Source organism: Danio aesculapii, chromosome 2 (genome assembly GCF_903798145.1).
Source record: "Danio aesculapii chromosome 2, fDanAes4.1, whole genome shotgun sequence".
Taxonomy (NCBI): Eukaryota; Metazoa; Chordata; class Actinopteri; order Cypriniformes; family Danionidae; genus Danio; species Danio aesculapii.
In genome coordinates, this window is record NC_079436.1 from 10,858,526 (window position 1) to 10,879,275 (window position 20,750).

General features: G+C 36.7%; 1 protein-coding gene across 1 annotated transcript in view; it reads right to left on the reverse strand.

The window, feature by feature from the left end:
* Nucleotides 1–12,965, reverse strand: part of fgf12a (fibroblast growth factor 12a) — a 122,197-nt gene extending 109,232 nt beyond the window's left edge. Inside the window, exon 1 of the mRNA XM_056472614.1 lies at nucleotides 12,751–12,965. Within this exon, the coding sequence (XP_056328589.1) occupies nucleotides 12,751–12,760 (10 nt within the window). The 5' untranslated portion in view covers nucleotides 12,761–12,965. The remainder of the gene's footprint in view (nucleotides 1–12,750) is intronic.
* Between the last annotated feature and the right edge of the window lie 7,785 nt (nucleotides 12,966–20,750).

A 20,750-nucleotide genomic window follows, 5' to 3' on the forward strand; every position in this document is an offset into this window, starting at 1 on the left:
TGTGTTTTGAGCATAACTGCATTAAACCAATCAGAATCTCATCTCTCATTCCCTTTAAGCATCAGTTGCGACACGCCATGGCGCATTTTCTATTTACATGGCGGACTTTGTAAGTGGAAAAACTGAACAGTTCACTAGTGAGAAAACAGTTAAACAGACCATCTGCAGCGCAAGGATAAAGAACGAGCCTCCTCCATTCAGCCTCTTTACTTTCTCTTTACTTTACTCCTTTACTTTTCTTGGATAAGGAAACAGTGGAAACTCACTCCACTGATGACATCCATTAGCCAACATATTTAATTTTGGTTGTTAAGCGCAAAGATTTGTTTCAAAACTATTTCTAAATTCAGTTCTAATGTCCAGCAAATGAATAAATGAACAATAATAACGAATTGTGGGCAAAAACTGAAAGAAAGTTACGTCTATCTTATGTCCAAAAAAAAAGTAATGTCCAAACAAACGGCCTATTCTTATGCCCCATATGGTGATGCACACGTCTCCAAAACCCGACAGATGGACAAATTGAAACTTGTTTTTTATCAAAACAATAATAAATATGCATAATAAATACTACTGGTAATATTAGACATTAGACAAATCAAATTGTCATGAATAAACAGACTACAAAGAATAAAAGAATCATTTTTGCAACATTTTAATTCTTTAATTGTACTTGTGCTTTGGCCCCACATTACTAACGCACTCTTTAAATGACAAAAACTCTGCGCTGAACTTTAGACCAGCTTTTAGTTGGTCAATGGTCTAGGTCAGTTCCTCAAATGATCACCGCGCCAACAGTGCGCCTTAACACACCTCCTGTTTACACCAGCACACCCCTGAGTCCACAAAATGGCACAAATGGATTTGCTATTTAAAAAAACGTGCCGCAAAACATAAAAATAACAGTTGCGCTGGTCTGAAACTAGCAATAAATCGCGCCATACACGTCTTGCGCCTTATTGCGCCAGGTGTATGACAGGGTCCTTAGTGTTCAGAGATACACTAAAGACAGAAAGATAATTAATATGCTAAAATAAAGGATTGATAAAATTCTGGACGCATCTAAGATTGAGTCTTACAAAATCACAACACTTTTAAGGATTAGAAACAAACTGAACCTTGAAAAAAAAGCCTTCTTGGTTAGATGGTTTTGAAACTCGCTAACACTACTAACACTTCCCAATCTTTTACCAGCACTGCACTAAAATATGTTTTTAGGATATTTAGCTACTGAGAGATAGACCGACTGTTTAGAGGTTTAGGGAAATTTAGAGGATTTTCTGTAAGATCAATTTACAACTTCCCTAGAGTTAAAAAGTTGAGTTTTGCCATTTTCTGAAACCAGCTCTGGCGGGAGCACTTTTAGCTTAGCTTAGCATAGATCATTGAATCAGATTAGACTATTAGCATCTTGCTCAAAGATTTCAAAGAGGACTTTCGATGGGCATCATAACCACCTGGTTGACCTTTTATCCATAGGTTATCATTACTATTTTAATTGCTTATTACTATTTATCAGAGTTATGTCAGTATATTGTTCAATTCAAGATGTGGGCCAAAATTATTTTTAAGGAGTGCACCTTAAAGGGTTAAAGCTTGAGTCATCTGTAGTTACATTGTGTTCTAAAGCCGACAGAAAGCAAAAAGTAGGGGGCTGTTTTCAGACACAGCGTAATATCATTGTGCCTCCTACAGCCATGGTGCCAGCAGCAAAGTTAATACGGCAAAATGAGAGCATGGTTCCTATAGCTGTATCGACCTAGAAAATATCACATATAACTTTTCATTCTCCATCGGTCTTAGTACGCTATGTTAACTACAGAAGAGTCAAGCTTTAATTATCAAAACTCTTAAATGAGATGCTACTGGTCTAATCCGATTCAATGATCTATGCTAAGCTAAAAGTGCTTCCGCCAGTATCTGGATACAATATATCATTTTAGCATCGATTTCGCAATGTGCGCAAATGCAATAGTCACATCGCAGGATCTGCAGTGTTTTCACAGGAGTCACAATTGCTAAGCATAACCATAATACAAATTTATCATTTGCATGTGTTTTGCCTGTGATAGTGTGAGGATTTCAGAAGAGTTTATAGCATTCAGATACAATAAGTTTTTATAGTTTGTAACTAAATGAAGGTTAAATATAGAATTATTAATATGATGAAGCACTGTTTCCTCTACGATTTTTTCAAGCTGTGGCGGCAGGCCCTTTACACAGATCTACCAACTAACAATGGTGTTATTTCAATGACAAATGTCGTGAGTGTAGTATAACAAGTCAGGATCGCATTTATGTAATACAAGCATGTAAATCTCTTTGCTTGTGCGCCAATTTCCTCTGTTCGTGCATAAAACTTCTTGCACGCCCTCAAATATACGCTGCTCAAGTGCAGATTTTCTTGTGCACTCACAAATAAACACTGCTGAAGTGTGATTTAGTGCGTTTATGTAACGAGTATGTCTTCAACATTTATTAGATTTGCTGGGAATATTTATGAATGTCTCCAATAGACCCACAGAGTGGCATTAATGCGTCCTTAAGTAAAGTGAAACAGCTATAAACTCCAGCAAGATAAAGTCATTGTATGCAGAACCATAGAGCTTTATCTATAAATAAAATATAAATATGGAAACTGTTTTCATCTTAACATGAAAGCTACATCGTGCATGCATCGCGCAGCTTTGTCACTCAGTCAATCAGTCAGCATGTCACCTCAAAGGGTTAAACACATAACGCACAGCACTACGATTATGGTTTGTGCTGTTATAATTCACTTACCTATTAATAGGTTTTGGAGCGATTATAACCCGCTATTCAAAAAAACCGACTGAATGTTTTGAATGAGAAGATGTAATGTAGCCGTGGCGGGATGAATTTTGGTGTGGCGACCCGACATGGAAGAATGAATGTAGCGTGTGAAGACCATACTGTGCTTTTTTTTTCTTTTTCCGGCTTAATCCCTTTATTCATCAGGGGTTGCCACAGTGGAATGAACCACCAACTTATTCAGCATATGTTTTACGCAGCGGATGCCTTTCCAACTGTAACCTATCACTGGGAAACACCTATACACACTCATTCACACACATACATTATGGCCAATTTAGCTTATTCAATTCACCTATATGTCTTTGGACTGTGGGGGAAACCGGAGCACCCGGAGGAAACCCACACAAACACAGGGAGAACATACAAACTCCACACAGAAATGCCAATTGACTTGAGGTTCGAACCAGCAACCTTCTTGCTGTGAGGCGACAGCGCTACCCACTGCGCCACAGCGCTGACCCAGTGGTATTTTACATTTGATTATTCTACTCCTGTAGCCGAATATTATTAAGAGTCCCAAGGAAATTGTAAAGCACCACTTTATTTCACGTGTGTCTTTAATCTGTTGTATTTATCAATAATTGAAATGTGTTTATTAAATGTTATGCAAATGATAATCAAATAAAATAATTAATCAAGCTAAATGAATGAATTATTTCCAAATAGAGCTATTCAAGTAATCTGGGAAAGTGGTATTTATAATCGCAATATTCAGTTGAAGTCAGAATTATTAGCCACCCTTTGAATTTTTTTTTCTTTTTTAAATGTTTCCCAAATGATGTTTAACAAAGCAAGGAAATTTTCACTGTAGGTCTGATTTTCTTCTGGAGAAAGAAGATTTTATTTCGGCTAGAATAAAAGCAGTTTTTAATTTTTTAAAAGCTTTTTAAAGTCAAAATTATTAGCCCCTTTGAGCAATTTTTGATGGTCTACAGAACAAACCATCGTTTTACAATAACTTGCCTAATTATCCTAACCTAATAAACCTAGTTAAGCCATTAAATGTGACTTTAAGCTGTGAAGAAGTGTCTTGAAAAATATCTAGTCAACTATTATGTACTGTCATCATGGCAAAGATAAAAGTTATCATTTCGTTATTAGAAATGAGTTATTAAAACCATTATGTTTAGAAATGTGTTGAAAAAATCTTCTCTCCGTCAAACAGAAATTGGGGGAAAAAATTAACAGGAGGGCTAATAATTCAGGGGGGCTAATAATTCTGACTTCAACTGTATCTTGCAGAAAAACAAAATATCACAATGTCAGATTTGTCCAGTATCATGCAGCCCTACTAGGGATGGTTTAGGTTTAAGGTTTAGGTTTAACAACTTTATTAATCCCACCAGGGGCAATTAGATTAGGGTAATAGCATTTCATGACACAACGAACACATAAAGAGACAAATCACTTACAAACAGTGTTAAAAAAAAACAAAAACAAAAAAAACAATCCAAACAATCCAGGGATGTTGTAAAATGAGCCTTTTGTAATGTGAAGGGGATGCTGACAAAGGAAGTGCAGATCCAAATGCAGGGTTTATTCAGGCAAGAAACGGTCAACACAGGTGAAAACTGATGTATACAGGCAAATCCAGAGTCGTGGTCAATAAAAAGGCTTATGGTCAAAGGCAGACAGGAACAAACAATAAAGCAAAGCGAGGGTCAAACATGGCAAAGCAAACACGTCGTAATGTTCATAGTGCAGTTTAACAAGACTCAGCAACGACACATCCATGTGTGTGCTGTGTTTAAAGTCCATATAATCAGTCCTTGACAATCCTCTGGCTGTTGGTGTGTGCAATCAGCGGAAACCAGAACAGGTGCGTTTGAGCGGTGCATGACTGGAACTGTAGTCCATATAATGGTGGATTTGTAGTTCTATGGCTATCTGCGTGTCTACCAGCGATATTTCAGAATTAGGACACTATTTCTATAAAAAAGTGGTGCGTTTCATATAATAAATAATATAGTCAACATGATAAGTCATATAATAAATAATTATAATTTACTTTATTTTTCCGAATTTCAAAGAAACTGAAAAGGTAAAGTGCTTAATCAGTATTAAAGCTCTTTAAAACGTTCCTGTGTGTGCGCATACACTCAAAAAATGACGTTTGCTGCTTGTTTAAACAACTTATCTAATAAATAAATACATTTTTAGGAGGACAACTTAATTATTTTATGTTTAATCCATTTAAAATTGTAAAAACTATTAACTTAATAGAGTCAACATGAAGGAATTGTGTTGAACCCTGCATTTTCTACAGTGTAGTACATCAGCCATATAATAAATGTCTGTGTTTCCAAACAAAACATATACATGAGGTATTGGGAAATGGGAACGATTATGACTTTATGCTGGACAAAGAGATGAGGGAAAAACAATACCCAGGCAGCAAGATGGAGAGTTATCGAATGTACTTCTTTATGAGAAATGATGGACAAACAGAAAAGATGCAGGTCAGCAGAAATACGTCAGGCGTAATGAAGCTATGAAAACAGAGAGAAAAACCTTTACACTGTTACTGCACACAGCACATTTCTGTCCCCACATTCATTTCCTGTGTGCGTTTCTGTTTTGACAAGGCAGTCAAAGACACTTCTCTTGGGAATAAGGCAAAAAAGCTCACAATGCTAAAGAAATGTACAAATTTTAAAGGGTCAGTTCACCCAAAAATGAACATTTGCTTTTGAATTACTCCCTTATTTTACTTTTACATTAAAGATGTTTTTACAGTAACTGAAAACATGGTACATTGACTTATATGCAACACAGGCTCATTCTGAAAACGTAGCACTATATACATTTCTGGGAATCGCGAATACGGTATGACACTGTTTTTTTTTCGTACGGCTTTTCAGCTGTTACCAGTTTGTCCAGTAGCTCGCCTCGTATGTCGGCGGACTTGTGATGTGGAGCGGAGTTGACCGCACCGACGGGGTTTGAGTCTGGCGAAGAACAGTTCCAGAAAGCAGGTAAAACAAAAAACAAGTAAATAACAGGGTGAGAATGTGGTAAAATCTGAAAACCTGGTAAAAATCAGGGTGCTGCGAGGGCTTTTCTTTTTCTGGATTGCTTTTGAAAAAACTATCGGTTGGGTTTAGGGAAGGAGGAGGGTGGGTCAGTCAATCGACAGCCGCCTCTGGTGGATTTACGCAAGAAGAGCTGTCACGAATGGCACTCACAAGAGAAATTTGAGATCTCAAAAAGCATACACAGCACCCTCTGGCGTATTCGCGAAAACATAAACTGCAAAAAATGTTGCTCCTGGTGTGTATGTGGTGCTCTCCAGAAATGCATATAGGGGTACATATTCAGAATGAACCTGGGTTGTTTATATGATAATAATTATATAATTAATTTATAATTATGTACACGGTTGACTAATTTGTTCCCTTGTTTTAAGTAAATTATTCACACAATTTAATTAGTGCCTCCATTTTAGCTACAGTAAATTGCACAACATAATTATTATTACTTTTTGATATTCTAATTGGTAAGTTATATTAATCATCGTTACTTTACAAAAGAGGAGAATTTCAGGAATGTAAACGCAGACAGGATGTACAACGAATTTTTATTTTGTCTGCAAAATTTACCAAGAACGAGGGCACAAATTATCTTATCGAGCTCATGATTTTCATTTATTTCAAATGGAATAAGCACACTGTTAAACTCTTATTATCTTATTATAGCATTATTCAAACAGAAATACATTATGTCAAATCATCAAAACATCCACATATCTGTGTCAATTTAAAAATAAGAATTGATTATAACCAGTTCGAGAGTCAGCGGGATGAACCACAAGCTTATTTTTCTAAAAACAAAGGAAGGAATTAGAAAATAATGCACACAATCTAGTAGATCGAGTGAACGAATTAATAATTTGTGCATACAATTTCATTAAAATGAGGAAAAGAATTAATAAATTGTGTGCTCACACTAAAAAATTATGTGTTTTGTTATTTGTTTAAAGTATTTATTTAAAATGAGCTGAAACAACACAATTCTTGATGCTTTTTGGGGACAACTTAATTGTTTTATGTTCAATCCACTTAAATTTCTAATAACTTAACTTAATTCCTTCTTGTTGTCCCAACACAAATCCATTATGTGTGGAACCCAGTATTTCTTACAGTGCACTCTAGTAAATCAAGGCTAAAAAAAATTGTTAATTAAAATTTTTATTTGATTTTTTTATTTTAATTGGAATAATCTAATCTTACTCTTTTCTGCAAGTACCACTTTCATGAACAATAGAAGCATATATCTTCCCTTCCTGTAAACAATTGTGAGTTTGCCATTGGAAGTCAATGGTTACAGGTTTACAACATAAGAAAGGAACTCATTAAGGTTTGAAACAAGTAAAGGGGAACTAAATAATGATAGAATTTAAACTGCTGTCCACAGAGCTGATTTTTAAAGTGACGTAGTTACAGTGTAAGTATTCATTTGACAACTGAGTAATATTAATTCATTACATGTACCCGGCACCTGTGGTTTTTACAAGTTACCATACAATTTAATTATGCATAATTTAGACTGTAGTTTAAGTAAACTGTAGTAGCATCATTCCTCACTGTAAACCCTGCTGTTGTTATTACTAAAGATATTAAATTAATATAACTCGACATTACCATTAATATAACTTGAAAACCTAGCCCTATATACGTTTCTGGGGATGTTTGACATTACCAAAATACCAAGTTTTGGCATCAAAACTTAAACAGGTGTGTTTAACTTACTCATTAGGCAGCAAAATACTTCTAATCAATATTTTAAGCTCTCTAAACTTAACATTTAAATTTCTTTAAGCAATTCACCATGTCTCTGTTTAAAATGAATGGTTGCGGTTAAAATTCTGCCTTGACATCCGCACTGATTGGTCGATATAAGTTATATGACACAAGGAGGCACTACCTGAACCCATCTGACGAAAGAGAATATATTCTCTTGATATAGAATATATTGATTGATATACACGCAGGAGCGCAGTGGGTAGTGCTGTCGCCTCACAGCAAGAAGGTCGCTGGTTCAAGCCCCGGCTGGGCCAGTTGGCATTTCGGTGTGGAGTTTGCATGTTGGGTTTCATCTGGGTGCTCCAGTTTCCTCCGCAATCCAAAGACATGCGCTGTTGGTAAATTGGGTAACAAACTAAATTGTCCATAGTGTATGTGTGTATGTCCTGGTCCTCCAGGTTGGGAGTTGAGCTTTGGACTAACAACCCACCTTGTAAAAATGAGATGTTATGAAACACCAACATGGTGCGGCTAAAAATCAACATTGATATAAACGGCCCTGGAAGTAAGTAAAGAAAATAAAAGCTGAAAATTTTCAGATTAGTATATTAGCCATTTTAAGTTATTTGTACTTAAACATTTAGGTTATCTGTACTTAAACATATGAATTATCTGTAATTAAACATTTATGTTAATTCAAAGAAGAGACCACATTTGGTCAACTTAGTTAATTGAGTTGTGAATTTTTTTACTCAAACGAACTGAGAGAATCACTTTCCTCAAATCATTTGAGTAGTCTTAACTTATTAGAGTTTACAGTGCAGAGTACAGTTTCAGGTGAGTTAACATAACTTAATTGACCTAAGTAAATGTATGTACTTATTGCATGGGCAATTAGTCCTGACAACATATGTTTTTAGGCCATTGTAACTTAAAAAATTTAGTTAGAACATGATTAGCTTAGTTTAATAAGTTACGCAAGCTGTTTTAAGTCAGTTTAACACAATATAAGTTCAATGGACTCCTAAGGTTAATTTGATTGAACTTAAAAAAATTAAGGCAACCAGGATTTTTTTACAGTGTAAGAATGACTTTTTCTACATAAGTAAATAGTATTTAATGCGATAAAGTTATGATTACTAATTGAATTAAGGCAACGAGTTCAGGTAATTCCATTAAGTAAACTAAACAAATTACTTCTTACAGTGTACTTACTGTATGCTTGGGGTCAGGATGTGGGTTAGGTTTAGGTTTGGTTGGTTATGTAATTATGCATAATTCATTTAACGTCAAGAATGAATGCTTGAAACCCGTAACCTTTAACTTCCATATTTGTTTTCCCTACTATGGAAGTCTATGGTTACAGGTTTTCAGCTATCTTCACAATATCTTCTTTAGTGTTCAACAGAAGAAAGAAACTCATAAAGGTTTGAAACCACTTGAGGGGAAGTAAATAGTGAGCATATGTTCATTTTTGGGTGAACTATCCCTTTAAGAACAAAAATTGCAACTGCTAAATCACGGACTGGAGATTTAAATGATAGCAGATTTGTCTCATTTTAAATAGACACTAAAAAAATTTATGACAAATTTCTTTCAGACAGAAATGTACTTTTCCGAACGGTTAAATAAATGTTCAACAACATCTATGACATGGCAACCGATTAACATGATATGGCAACCGATTAAACTTAAACACGTTTTGTTATGCTCACATATGTTTAAACTATCGGTATTACAACAAGTTTGTGTTCCGCTCACCATCCCTACTGGTAATAATGTTGTAAATGATGTTCAGTTTCTTGCACAGACTGGCCATCAGCGCATCATCAGGAGCAGCGTTGCTTAAGTTACTTCACAAATGTAATTAATTCATAATTACCAATTACAAACTGTATTAAAACTAAAGTTAAATGACTTTTCTGATTACTTCGCCTGAACAGTAATTTAATTACTTAAATACTACTGAAATCCGTATAAATCTCAATGCATAGACATTAGAAACTCGACTCTGATATTGGCAATGCAGAATCCCTGAGTATTTTTAAATAATCGCTTAAAAAGAGACTTTTTTAGGGTAGCTTTTATTTGATTTGATTTTTAGAACTATTATTATTATTATTATTATTTGATGTGTTTTTAATAATTTTTATTATTACTTTTTTGCATTCATCCTTGTTTGTATCTTTTACTGTTTGCACATTTTGTGTCTGTAAAGTGCCTTGATATGCTACTTTTAAAGGCGCTATATAAAAATAAAGTTTATTATTATTATTATGATTATTATTATTATTGGGTGGCACAGTGGCGCAGTTGGTATCACTGTCGCCTCACAGCAAGAAGGTCGCTGGTTCGAGCCTGGGCTGGGTCAGTTGACTGTGTGGAGTTTGCATGTTTTCCCCGTGTTTGTGTGGGTTTCCTCCGGGTGCTCGGTTTCCCCAACAAGTCCAAAAACTCGCGCTATAGGTGAATTGGGTAAACTAAATTGTCCGTAGTGTATGTGTGTGAATGAGAGTGTATGGGTGTTTCCCAGTGATGTGTTGCAACTGGAAGGGCATCCGCAGTGTAAAACATATGCTGGATAAGTTCTACATTGTAAAATCTACATTGTAAAAAGCGCTATACAAATAAAGGTGAAAAAGGTGAATAAGTTGGCGGTTTATTCCGCTGTGGTGACCGCAGATTAATAAAGGGACTAATCCAAAAATTAAAAAAGTTAAATAAATGAATTATAACAATTACTATTATTATTATTATCTCTCAATTATTTAGAATTTGGACCTTTTGTCTTTATTAAAATATACTTAAGAAACGTAAACAATATATGTATCAAAACTTGAAACGTTTCAAATAATGACACACCATATTTCATAAATAAATACTCTATATAAATACTCTATCTATACTATATTGTCAATTAAAGCAGTGTTTCTCAACCACGTTCCTGGATGTCTCCTTTGTCACACTCATCACAGGTCTTTCAGTCTCTGCTAATGAGCTGATAATCTGGAAAAGTCAAGATTTTAAAACCGTCAGAATTTTCTCCGAAGGTATGTGTACAATTTTTTATTTACATGTTTTTTATAGTACAACAGTATCTCAAGCAGAAAAAAATATCCAAAGATGCCAGTTTAAATTGTAAATAAATCTCTGTTTTTGAAACTAATGAAGACAGCAGAAGTCAATGATTCATTTAAATTATTTAGGCTGACATATTTACTGTTCTAAAATATTTTAAATGTTTCTCAAAGTAAAATATATTGTGTTCAAAGGGGGAAAGGCTTTTGTTTTTAACTCAGACATTTAAAAAAATACATTTTAGGGCAGTAATCTTAATACTGTGAAACTGTGATATTTTTATCCAAGGTTATCATACCGTCAGAATCTTATACCGGCCCATGCCTAAACAATACACAAAATAACAATTATACAAGGTTTATGAACCTTCATTAAGGCAAGTAGTGTATATTATAAATAACTAATTTAATTACTAAAAAACAAAACATAATCTCTTTATGTCTCAGTGAAAAAGTAATCTGATTACAGTAACTAGTTACTTTGTAACTAATTTTGTCCAACACTGATCAGGAGCCACTATTAGGTTTGTTTTGCGGGCAGCCATTTACTTTCAATTAAATATGAATCCCCAATTAAAGGGATAGTTCACCCAAAAAATGAAAATTCTGTCATTGTTTACCCACCCAAGTAATTTCAAACCTTTATGAGTTAAACACAAAAGAAGGTAATTTGAGGAATGCCTAAAATCATTGACATTAGGCATGGGACGATAACCGTTTTCAAGGTATACTGCGGTTTGGAAAAGTCAAGGTTTTAAAACCGCCAAAATTTTCTGTAATATCATTCCTAAGGTATCTAAGATTTTTTTTTTTTTACATTTTTTTAGGACAACATTATGTCCAGCAAAAAAAATATCCAAAAATGCTGTTTTAAATTATAAAGAAATCTGTGTTTTTTAAACTAATCAAGACAGAAGTCAATGATTGATTTGAATTACATAGCCTGATGTGTTTATTACTCTAATATATTATAAATCTTTCATAAAATATATTGTTAAAGAATAAATAAAGTTTTTGCTTTTTACCCAGACATTTAAAAACAATATATTTTAGAGCAGTAATCACAATTCCGTGATAACGTGAAACAGTGATATTTTTATCCAAGGTTATCATACCATCAGAATCTTATACCGGCCCATGCCTAATTGACATCCATAGTATTTGTTTTCCCTACTATGGAAGTCTATGGTTACAGGTTTTCAGCTTTCTTCACAATATCTTCTTTAGTGTTCAGCAGAAGAAAGAAACTCATAAAGGTTTGAAACCACTTGACGGTGAGTAAATAGTGGGTAAAATTTCAGTTTTGGGTGAACTATCCCTTTAATGGTGAGTAAATTAAATTTAAAACGTTTTTTGGTGAACTGACCCTTTAACGGTGAGTAAATTACATTTCATTTTTTGAACTGTCCCTTTAACATCGACACACATTCACCATCTCTGACCACAGTATATATTGATATTCCACGTTATCTAATGGATAATCTTTTTCTGTCTTTACATAAATTACTAAACAATACTGCAGTGCACATGGTTGAGAGGAAAGCTTTCCCTCTCCCTCTAGAAGTGGACAGCAAGCACTTTTTATAGGAGCACCTGGCACAGCCCTTAGTTGGCAGAAATAATTCTCACTACTAAGTCACACACACAAGCTCTTATTCGACTCAAACCTATGACATAACATCACAAAAACTCAATTCAAGTCAGAAAAGCAGCCGGGTTTGTGTTTGCTTTGTGTGGCTGGGGTGTGTTGACATTTTTTATTGGCTCAGCATCTGCACAGGAGCAAAGCAAAGGAAGCATCCGATGCTGGTATCTTGGCACACACTCATAACGTCAATGCTCATGTGTTATGCGATCTACCTACTCAACATCACCTCAAAGCGAATCTAAAACAGATATATCCAAAATATACAGGATCTTTCGCAGTGGGTAAAGCATTATAAGTCCGGATACTGCATTGAGCATCAGCCCGAGCACACTTCTCTTAGCAGATCCTCCGCAGTCTACTTTTCCAAACAACCCTAAAGCACATTCACTCTGTCCCGGCGTGACACCAGACAAACACACACACATGTTCGCGGTTTTGAGTTTCTTACCTTTATCCATCACTGCGTTTTGAGGGAATCTCTCGTGGCTGCAGTTGCGTTTTTATGCGCCTGTGCTTGTTGTAAAGGGCAGAGGCTTGAGTGCTGAAGCTCGCTGTAGTCCAGCAAAAAGAGAGGGTGTGTGTGTGTGTGTGTGTGTGTGTGTGTGTGTGTGTGTGTGTGTGTGTGTGAGAGAGAGAGAGAGAGAGAGAGAGAGAGAGAGAGAGAGAGAGAGAGAGAAGTCGTTACAGAGCTATTGATGAATGAGTATGAGTTTATCCCGGACGCAAAGGGCGGGAGTGTACTTGCAGGTAGCCTATGCCACACACGCACACAAACACACACACACATTTGTTTTTTAAATTGTGTGGGACTACATAGGTCTCCATTGTTTTTTATACTGTACAAACTGTATTTTCTATTGCCCTCCCCTAACCATATCCCTAAACCCAACCCTCACAGGAAACTGTACAATAAAACTCTTTCGGCGTGATGATTTATAAGCTTTTTGAGTCCTCATAAGTTACCACTTATTTGTAATACCTGTGTCATACCTCGTTGATTTGTATCCGACCTTATGTCACAAAAACACGTCACACGCACACTGAATGTGAGAGATATCGTCCTACTGGTGTCGCAGTTGTTTACTTTCTCTGTCGTCTTGAAAACTCTTTATTTCGGTGTTTGCCATGGAACTAAAATTATAAGAAAATATTAATATTGTTATTGTTATTACTGTGACCAATAATATTTGTGACTAAAAAACAGTCATGGTGTCTCTTTTTTTAAAAAGAGGTGTCACCGGAAAATACGATTTACCACGGTAAATGTAGTTTGACATTTGACATTCATTAGACATTCGGTTTTAAACCAGTTAAATTCTTTGCTCCTGTTAGAGTTTGAGCCAAAATATGCCAGATAGACATAAATATGTGCACGTAGCGGAAGGGGCGGAGCTATCGGGGGCACGTATTGGATAACTTTATTTATTTTGGATGGTGAGAGCAAAATTATCCTATGAGAGTGATTATAGCGCCTCCAGATGGTGAATGCGGTTATACTCATCGCAGGTAATATTTGATAGTTTGGTCATTTATTTCACTGATTTTGCAACCGTCAAACGTCATCAGGGAAACGGTTTGAATTTCCGCTTAGTAAAAAACCATTAGTGTTCCATTAGGGACAATACTACATTCATATACTATGCTGTTGAGTGTGTAAGTGCCTAAGTACATAGTGCATGAGTGCATAGTGTATAGTGTGCCATTTGAGACGCAGCTATGGATGTGTTATTATGTCTGCGTCCGAAACCGCATACTTCCATACTATACAGTACGCTATATCAGTATGCGAGCCAAGTAGTATGTCCGAATTCATAGAAATTCGAAAATCAGAATGCGAGAAGTACCCAGATGACTTACTATTTCCGGCGAGATTCTAAAGTTCTCATGCCATGCACGCTGTGCTATCCCATGATTCCCTGCGAGAGAATTCATGAATGGAGGTGAAACGACTCAAATGAAGCAGGTAGGTCACGTGACCATGACAAAATGGTGGATGTAGTACGTCCGAATTCCATTCATACTACTCACATTCATACTGTATAGAATGCACTTTTCTAACGGCCGAGTAGAACGTTTAAATTCAAAAGCAGTACCTACTGAGTAGTAGGCGGTTTTGGACGCAGCCTATGTCATGACTGTTGCGCATTGAAGTGATTGGTGGTTGATTTGAAAGGTGAGTTGTTTTTCGTTATTTTTAATATCCTGATTACACGACATAATGTGAATGTAGTTGTTTAGATTGCAACTATGCAGTTTATTTATAAGGATAGTGTCTATTTTAAAACATTTATAACTTCTGAGAGACAGCACGTCTTTAAGCAAAGACAGTTGACGATGTTCATCCACAAGATGGTGACAGAAACCGTATAATAAGCCCTAAGAGAAAAACAGCGTAATTTCAAACTACAGCTGATCAAATCATTATTGAACTAGTAAATGACTTTCTAAGTTGATCTCTCTCTTTTGTATGTTGTAGTGCTGTATTTATACCATAGTAATATTGTGATCTCCCGATTCCAACAGAGAAATACAAGGAAATCTCTGTAGACTAATGGCAATTCCTGCTGTTCGGCCTTATAATCTTAAAATGTGAACAAAATCACCTGTTTTGTCATCACTTTAGACATTACGCTAGAGAATCATTCAAACACTTGCTCTAAAGCAGGGCCGGAGTGGGACTCCTTTTTTGCCTTGGAGTTTCAAGCCTTAGACCAGCCCACCTCAGTTCACGACTGACTATAATAAAATAATGTCATTTCCAATTCAGTTTCAAATGACACTACCATGTCTTTTTCAAGGAAACAGCTGCTTTAGAACTTTAAATGTTTTTCATAAATATGAGAACATTAAAGGGTAGCTAAATCTCCAACACTATTCTTTAAAACGTCACAATGTCCTTTCCTATATCTGAATATATATATTATGTGCTAAATTCTTTATGGATATCCAGTCCTTTGTAACGGTGATCGCACAAAAGATAAAAATAAAATATTTACACCTACATTAAGTAACCCAAACAGTATTATACTTAACACAAAAACAATATATTAATTATTTAGGTGGGGTTCGAACACGGGTTGGCTAAGTCGTATTGCAACGTGCTGACCACCGGACCACAATGATCAAGTTATGTCAGATTTATTAATGTAGTGAATCATCTAATTTTTATTGAGCAGGTGTAATATTCAATAATATTAATTATTCAAATTCTTATTTTCACCAAGGTGTCGCTGTTTGGGGTCAAGTGACCTGCAGGCTGCATTTTGCTCACGGGGCTGCGAGAAAATAAAAAGAGCGGGGCTGCCGCAAAATAATGAATAAAAAGAGTGAGGCTATGGCCAAATAAATAAATAAAGTGCGACTGCTGAAAGTGCAAGCAGCTAGGGACACCGGCCCTCGCGGCCAAAAAACGGACCGGCCCACCGAGAATTCTCCCGGTCCTCCCGATAAGCCAATCAGGGCCTGCTCTAAATGACCTCAATGAGCAACGGTTTTTGCTGTCCTGAAGTCAGCTGCAGATGTCAATGAATGATGGAAAAAAGTAGTTCCTCTTACAAAAGGGTTTTAAGACTCTCTGGGTTTGATTTTCTTTTTTATATACACGATTATGCCGTCAAACTGTTGTATAAACGCTATATCACACTCGTAGCAGTGCTATGTGGTTTTATATCTCCACCGGTGGGATACTAAGGCAACGCACAGCTCCCACCAGTGCTAATATACAGCCACACCGCATTGCTACTCGAGTGATATTGCTCATTTAAAAATAAAAGCTGTAAAACAATTCAAATGATATCAATAGATAATCAACATCAAAAACTTTGATTTTAGATTCAGACGTTATGCATGGAATTTAATGGAATACACAAAAAATATGAAATCTTCACACACACGTTTCTGATCTTTAATTTTGAATCGTTCACACAACCCCTGTACAGTATGCTTATGCCAGCTCTGAGCATTAATATTTTCTCTCTATATTTTCGAATACTAAAATTATAATGGCCTCATTGATCAAACCGTGAAGAACGGCAACATCAGCAGTATACAGGGACGGGAGAATAACGGCTTATGTTACTTGTGCTGTTAAAAAAAGAACTAGATGCTGCTATAAGATCTGTTCTGTTCTGTCATTTCAAACACAAAGGTCAATTTTAATGACCTCTCAATGCTTTTTATGGGATCTCAATGTACAAAAAGGCTTGAATAGGATGCCGGCATTGTGTAACAGTAAGCCGGTAATGGTGGATGTGTCTGTTTGTGCTGTACATGTATGGACTCATTTATCACCAAGAACTGGAATGTTGTGGTTATGAGGAAAGGTGCGGGTTGGGATATTATGTGTCCGAATACGCTGATTCAGCATGTCTGTGGAGTCAAGTGTCTGCTCACGTCAGAATGAAACAAGCACAGTTACAGTGCAGAAAAACGTGGCCTTGTCCTGAGGCGATGAGTGCAATGTAAAACAACAATTTATTTGTAAATCGGACCGTTTTTATATGATACAGATTGCATCAGTGCACTCACCGGCCACTTTATTAGGTACACCTCACAAGTAACGGGTTGGACCCACTTTTGCATCCAGAACTGCCTTAATCCTTCGTGGCATAGATTCAACAAGATACTGGAAATAGATTTTGCTCCATATTGACATGACAGCATTACGCAGTTGCTGCAGTGTCGTCGGCTGCACATTCATGATGCGAATCTCCCATTCCACCACATCCCAAAGGTGCTCTATTGGATTGAGCTCTGGTGACTATGGAAGTCATTTGAGTACAGGGAAACATTGTCATGTTCTAAGGTCTGAGATGATTCTTGGCGTGTTATCCTGCTGGAAGTAGCCATCAGAATATGGGTACACTGTGGTCATAAAGGGATGGACATGGTCAGCAACAATACTCAGGTAGACTGTGGCGTTGACGTGTTGCTCAATTGGTACTAATGGCCCAAAGTGTGCCAAGAAAATATCCCCCAGACAATACACCACCACAACCAGCCTGAACTGTTGATACAAGGCAGGATGGACCCATGCTTTCACGTTGCTAATGCCAAATTCTGACCCTACCATCCGAATGTCGCAGCAGAAATCAAGACTCATCAGACTAGGCAACGTTTTTCCAATCTTCTATTGTCCAATTTTGTGAGTTGTAGCCTCAGTTTCCTGTTCTTAGCTGACAGGAGTGGACCCTGGTGTGGTCTTCTGCTGCTGTAGCCCATCCGCCTCAAGGTTGTAGGTTCAGAGACGCTCTTCTGCATGCCTCGGTTGTAACGAGTGGTTATTTGAGTTACTGTTGCCTTTCTATCAGCTCGAACCAGTCTGGCCATTCTCCTCTGACCTCTGGCATCAACAAGGCATTTGCTCCCACAGAACTGCCGCTCACTGGATATTGTCTCTTTTCGGACCATTCTCCGTAAACCCTATAGATGGTTGTGTGTGAAAATCCAAGTAGATCAGTAGTTTCTGAAATACTCAGATCAGCCCGTCTGACACCAACAACCATGCCATATTCAAAGTCACTTATTCCCCATTCTGATGCTCAGTTTGAACTGCATCAGATCGTCTTGATCATGTCTACCAACCTAAATGCATTGAATTGCTGCCATGTGATTGGCTGATTAGAAATTTGTGTAAACAAGTTTTGAGCAAACTATCCCTTAAAGGGGTCCTATTATGCTCTTTTTACAAGAAGTAAAATAAGTCTCTGATGTCCCTAGAGAGTGCATGTGAAGTTTCAGCTCAAAATACCACACAAATAATGTTTCATAACTCTTTGAGACTGCCCCTTTTAGGGATTGATCCTAATTGTGCCTTAAATTCATTTTAAATTTAAATGAAATTGTGCTCTTTTTAAAAAAGAGGGCGACGCTACAAATGCCCATGTGTCAGCATAGTGGCAGATTCAAAAACAAGACTAACTTCCTATGCTAATTGTGGGAGATCTACACTAATGGGCGGGGCTTTCCCCCTCTGATGACACATACAAAGGGAGAATGTCCATCAAAGTGTTTCTGCACACTGTTTTTATCAGGTGTGATTATTAAAAGTAAAATCAGTACATTTTTACCATTCGAAGCTGGTTATATTCACAGACTGATGCAACACAACTGTGTTTTAACCCCTTATAAAAGTGACTTTTGCATTATAGGTCCCCTTTAAGTACATCAAGCAATATCAGTTTTTCAGTTTAAGTTCAGTTCAATTTGAATTTCAAATAAGGACAACAAAGGCTTATTCTGAAAACGTAGCCCTATAAACATTTCTGGAGATTGCAATTATGTAGCCAGAAGTACGTATGACTGAATTTTGTAACGCTACCAGGCGATATGACATTGTTCCTTTTCGCGCTTACCAGCTGACCACTTACCTTCGTATGGACGGATTTCCTGCTGTTACCAGTTTGTCCAGTTAGCTCGCCATGTGCATCAGCAGACCTGAGATGCAGAGAGGAGTTAACCACAATGACAGGGTTTGAGTTTGGTGAAGAACGGTTCCAGAAAGCAGAAAAAACAAAAGCCAAAAAATAAAATAAACAAGTAAATAACAGGGTGAGAATGTAAATATAAAAAATGTGGTAAAAATTAGGCGAGGGCTTTTCTTTTTCTGGATTGCTATTTTTAAAACAGTCGGTTGGGTTTAGGGAAGTGGGTGGAAGGGTCAATCGGTGGTTTTGAAAACACTATTGATTGGGTTTACGGAAAGAGGAGGGTGGGTCAGTCGATCGATCAGTCAGTTAGTCATTCAGTCAGTCGACAGCAGCCTCTGATGGATTTATGCGAGAACAGCAGGTGCGAATGCCACTCGCGAAAGAAATTTGAGATCTGTAAAAGTGTACACAGCAGCCTCTGGTGGACAACAACTGCAAAAAATTCTAGCTCCTGGGACGTTTTTTGGTGCTCTCCAGAAATGTATATACAGATATGTTTTCAGAATGAGCCTGAATTGAAACTATGATACAAATGGCCCGTTTTCGCTGAGGGTACGGTGCGGTTCAGTACGCTTTTATGGCCATTTCCACTGTCAAAAGGTACCTAAAAGCAACCGTACCTTACCACTTTTTGGGTATGACAGAAGGATACCAAAAGGCGGCGCTAGACTGAAGGCTATTGGTTTACAGAGATACCTCACTCACTCGTGAACAAGCAGGAGAATGAAAACAAAGGAACCGCCATGTTAAAAATACACAGCCTAGACATTACACCGTAATACTATATACATATAATAACAAGCCATGGTCAACCCGAGCTAAAACAAACCTTGTCGTTCTCTTGATGAACAGTTACAAAGCCAAGAAGAAGAGCAGAACTACCCTGTGTACCATAGTTGTTTACAAGGCCGTCTAAAGCTTTCTAAGAGGTTACATGTACTGATGAAGATTAAAGATACAGATGAGAGGTTTGCACTGACTGTGGGCTATATATTGCGTGTTGTTTTTGAACCTAAATAAGGACTAAATGTCTGTTGTGTGTAGTTTTTATCTAATTGGTAACATGTCGGAGATTGTAAGGCTCTGTATGTGTTTTATGGTATATTTCCAATGATATAGGCTCTGCAATATCATTGATCTGCAGTTAAAATCAAAAATTGTTGACAGAAAGGTTAGTAATGAACATTTATACACAAGTATTTACATGTGTAAAGCATCTGTTTTGTGAGAAGTGCTTCTCATATGATATGTGAACGACCAGTACAGCTTTACTTTGACATTTCCTCAAGCGAGAATGACGTTGAATGAAACTTTCTGTCGTACACCACGCACTTTTGGTAGTAAGCCTGATAAAGGTGACCCGTACCGTACTGTACAACTGAGTGGAAATGGGCCATATTATGATACTTTTCTGTAAAGATTTAGGACTTTGTTTGTCTCTCAGTGGATGCTTGAATTATATCGTCAATAATATTGGTATAGCAACAAATACCAGAAAATAAATTAGATATTGAAGAATCTATCAATCCTCCTCACTAAATCCAAGGGCAATGGCGACAAGGAACTTCCATTGAAACCTCCATCCTTAAAAAGGCTCAGTCAGGCAAATAAAGAAGAAAGGTTACAGTTTAGGAATCATGTACACTTCTTTATTTACTGGTGAAACAACACAGGCGATCTAGTTTATTTTTTTTTTAGGTATAGTACAAATTCCATGACTAATGTCCTACAATGTATTTTTGTTAGCGACACCCTTAGCATTAGTAATACATGGGCCTATATTGGATATCTGCAAATCATTTTCAATCATTCATTTAAAAAAAACTGCTAAATAAGATCCATTAATCTTCAGTAGCAGCAAACGTCTCAGGGCTGTATATCCTCTCATTGAAATCCCTTTTAGACAATTACGCATATCCTACAGCTCAACTCGCTCTCACTGGGCATAATGTACATTCTTTTAATTGCACTTAAGGAATATGATTTGAATTCCCTATAAACAGGAAGTGTTAAGCTCCAT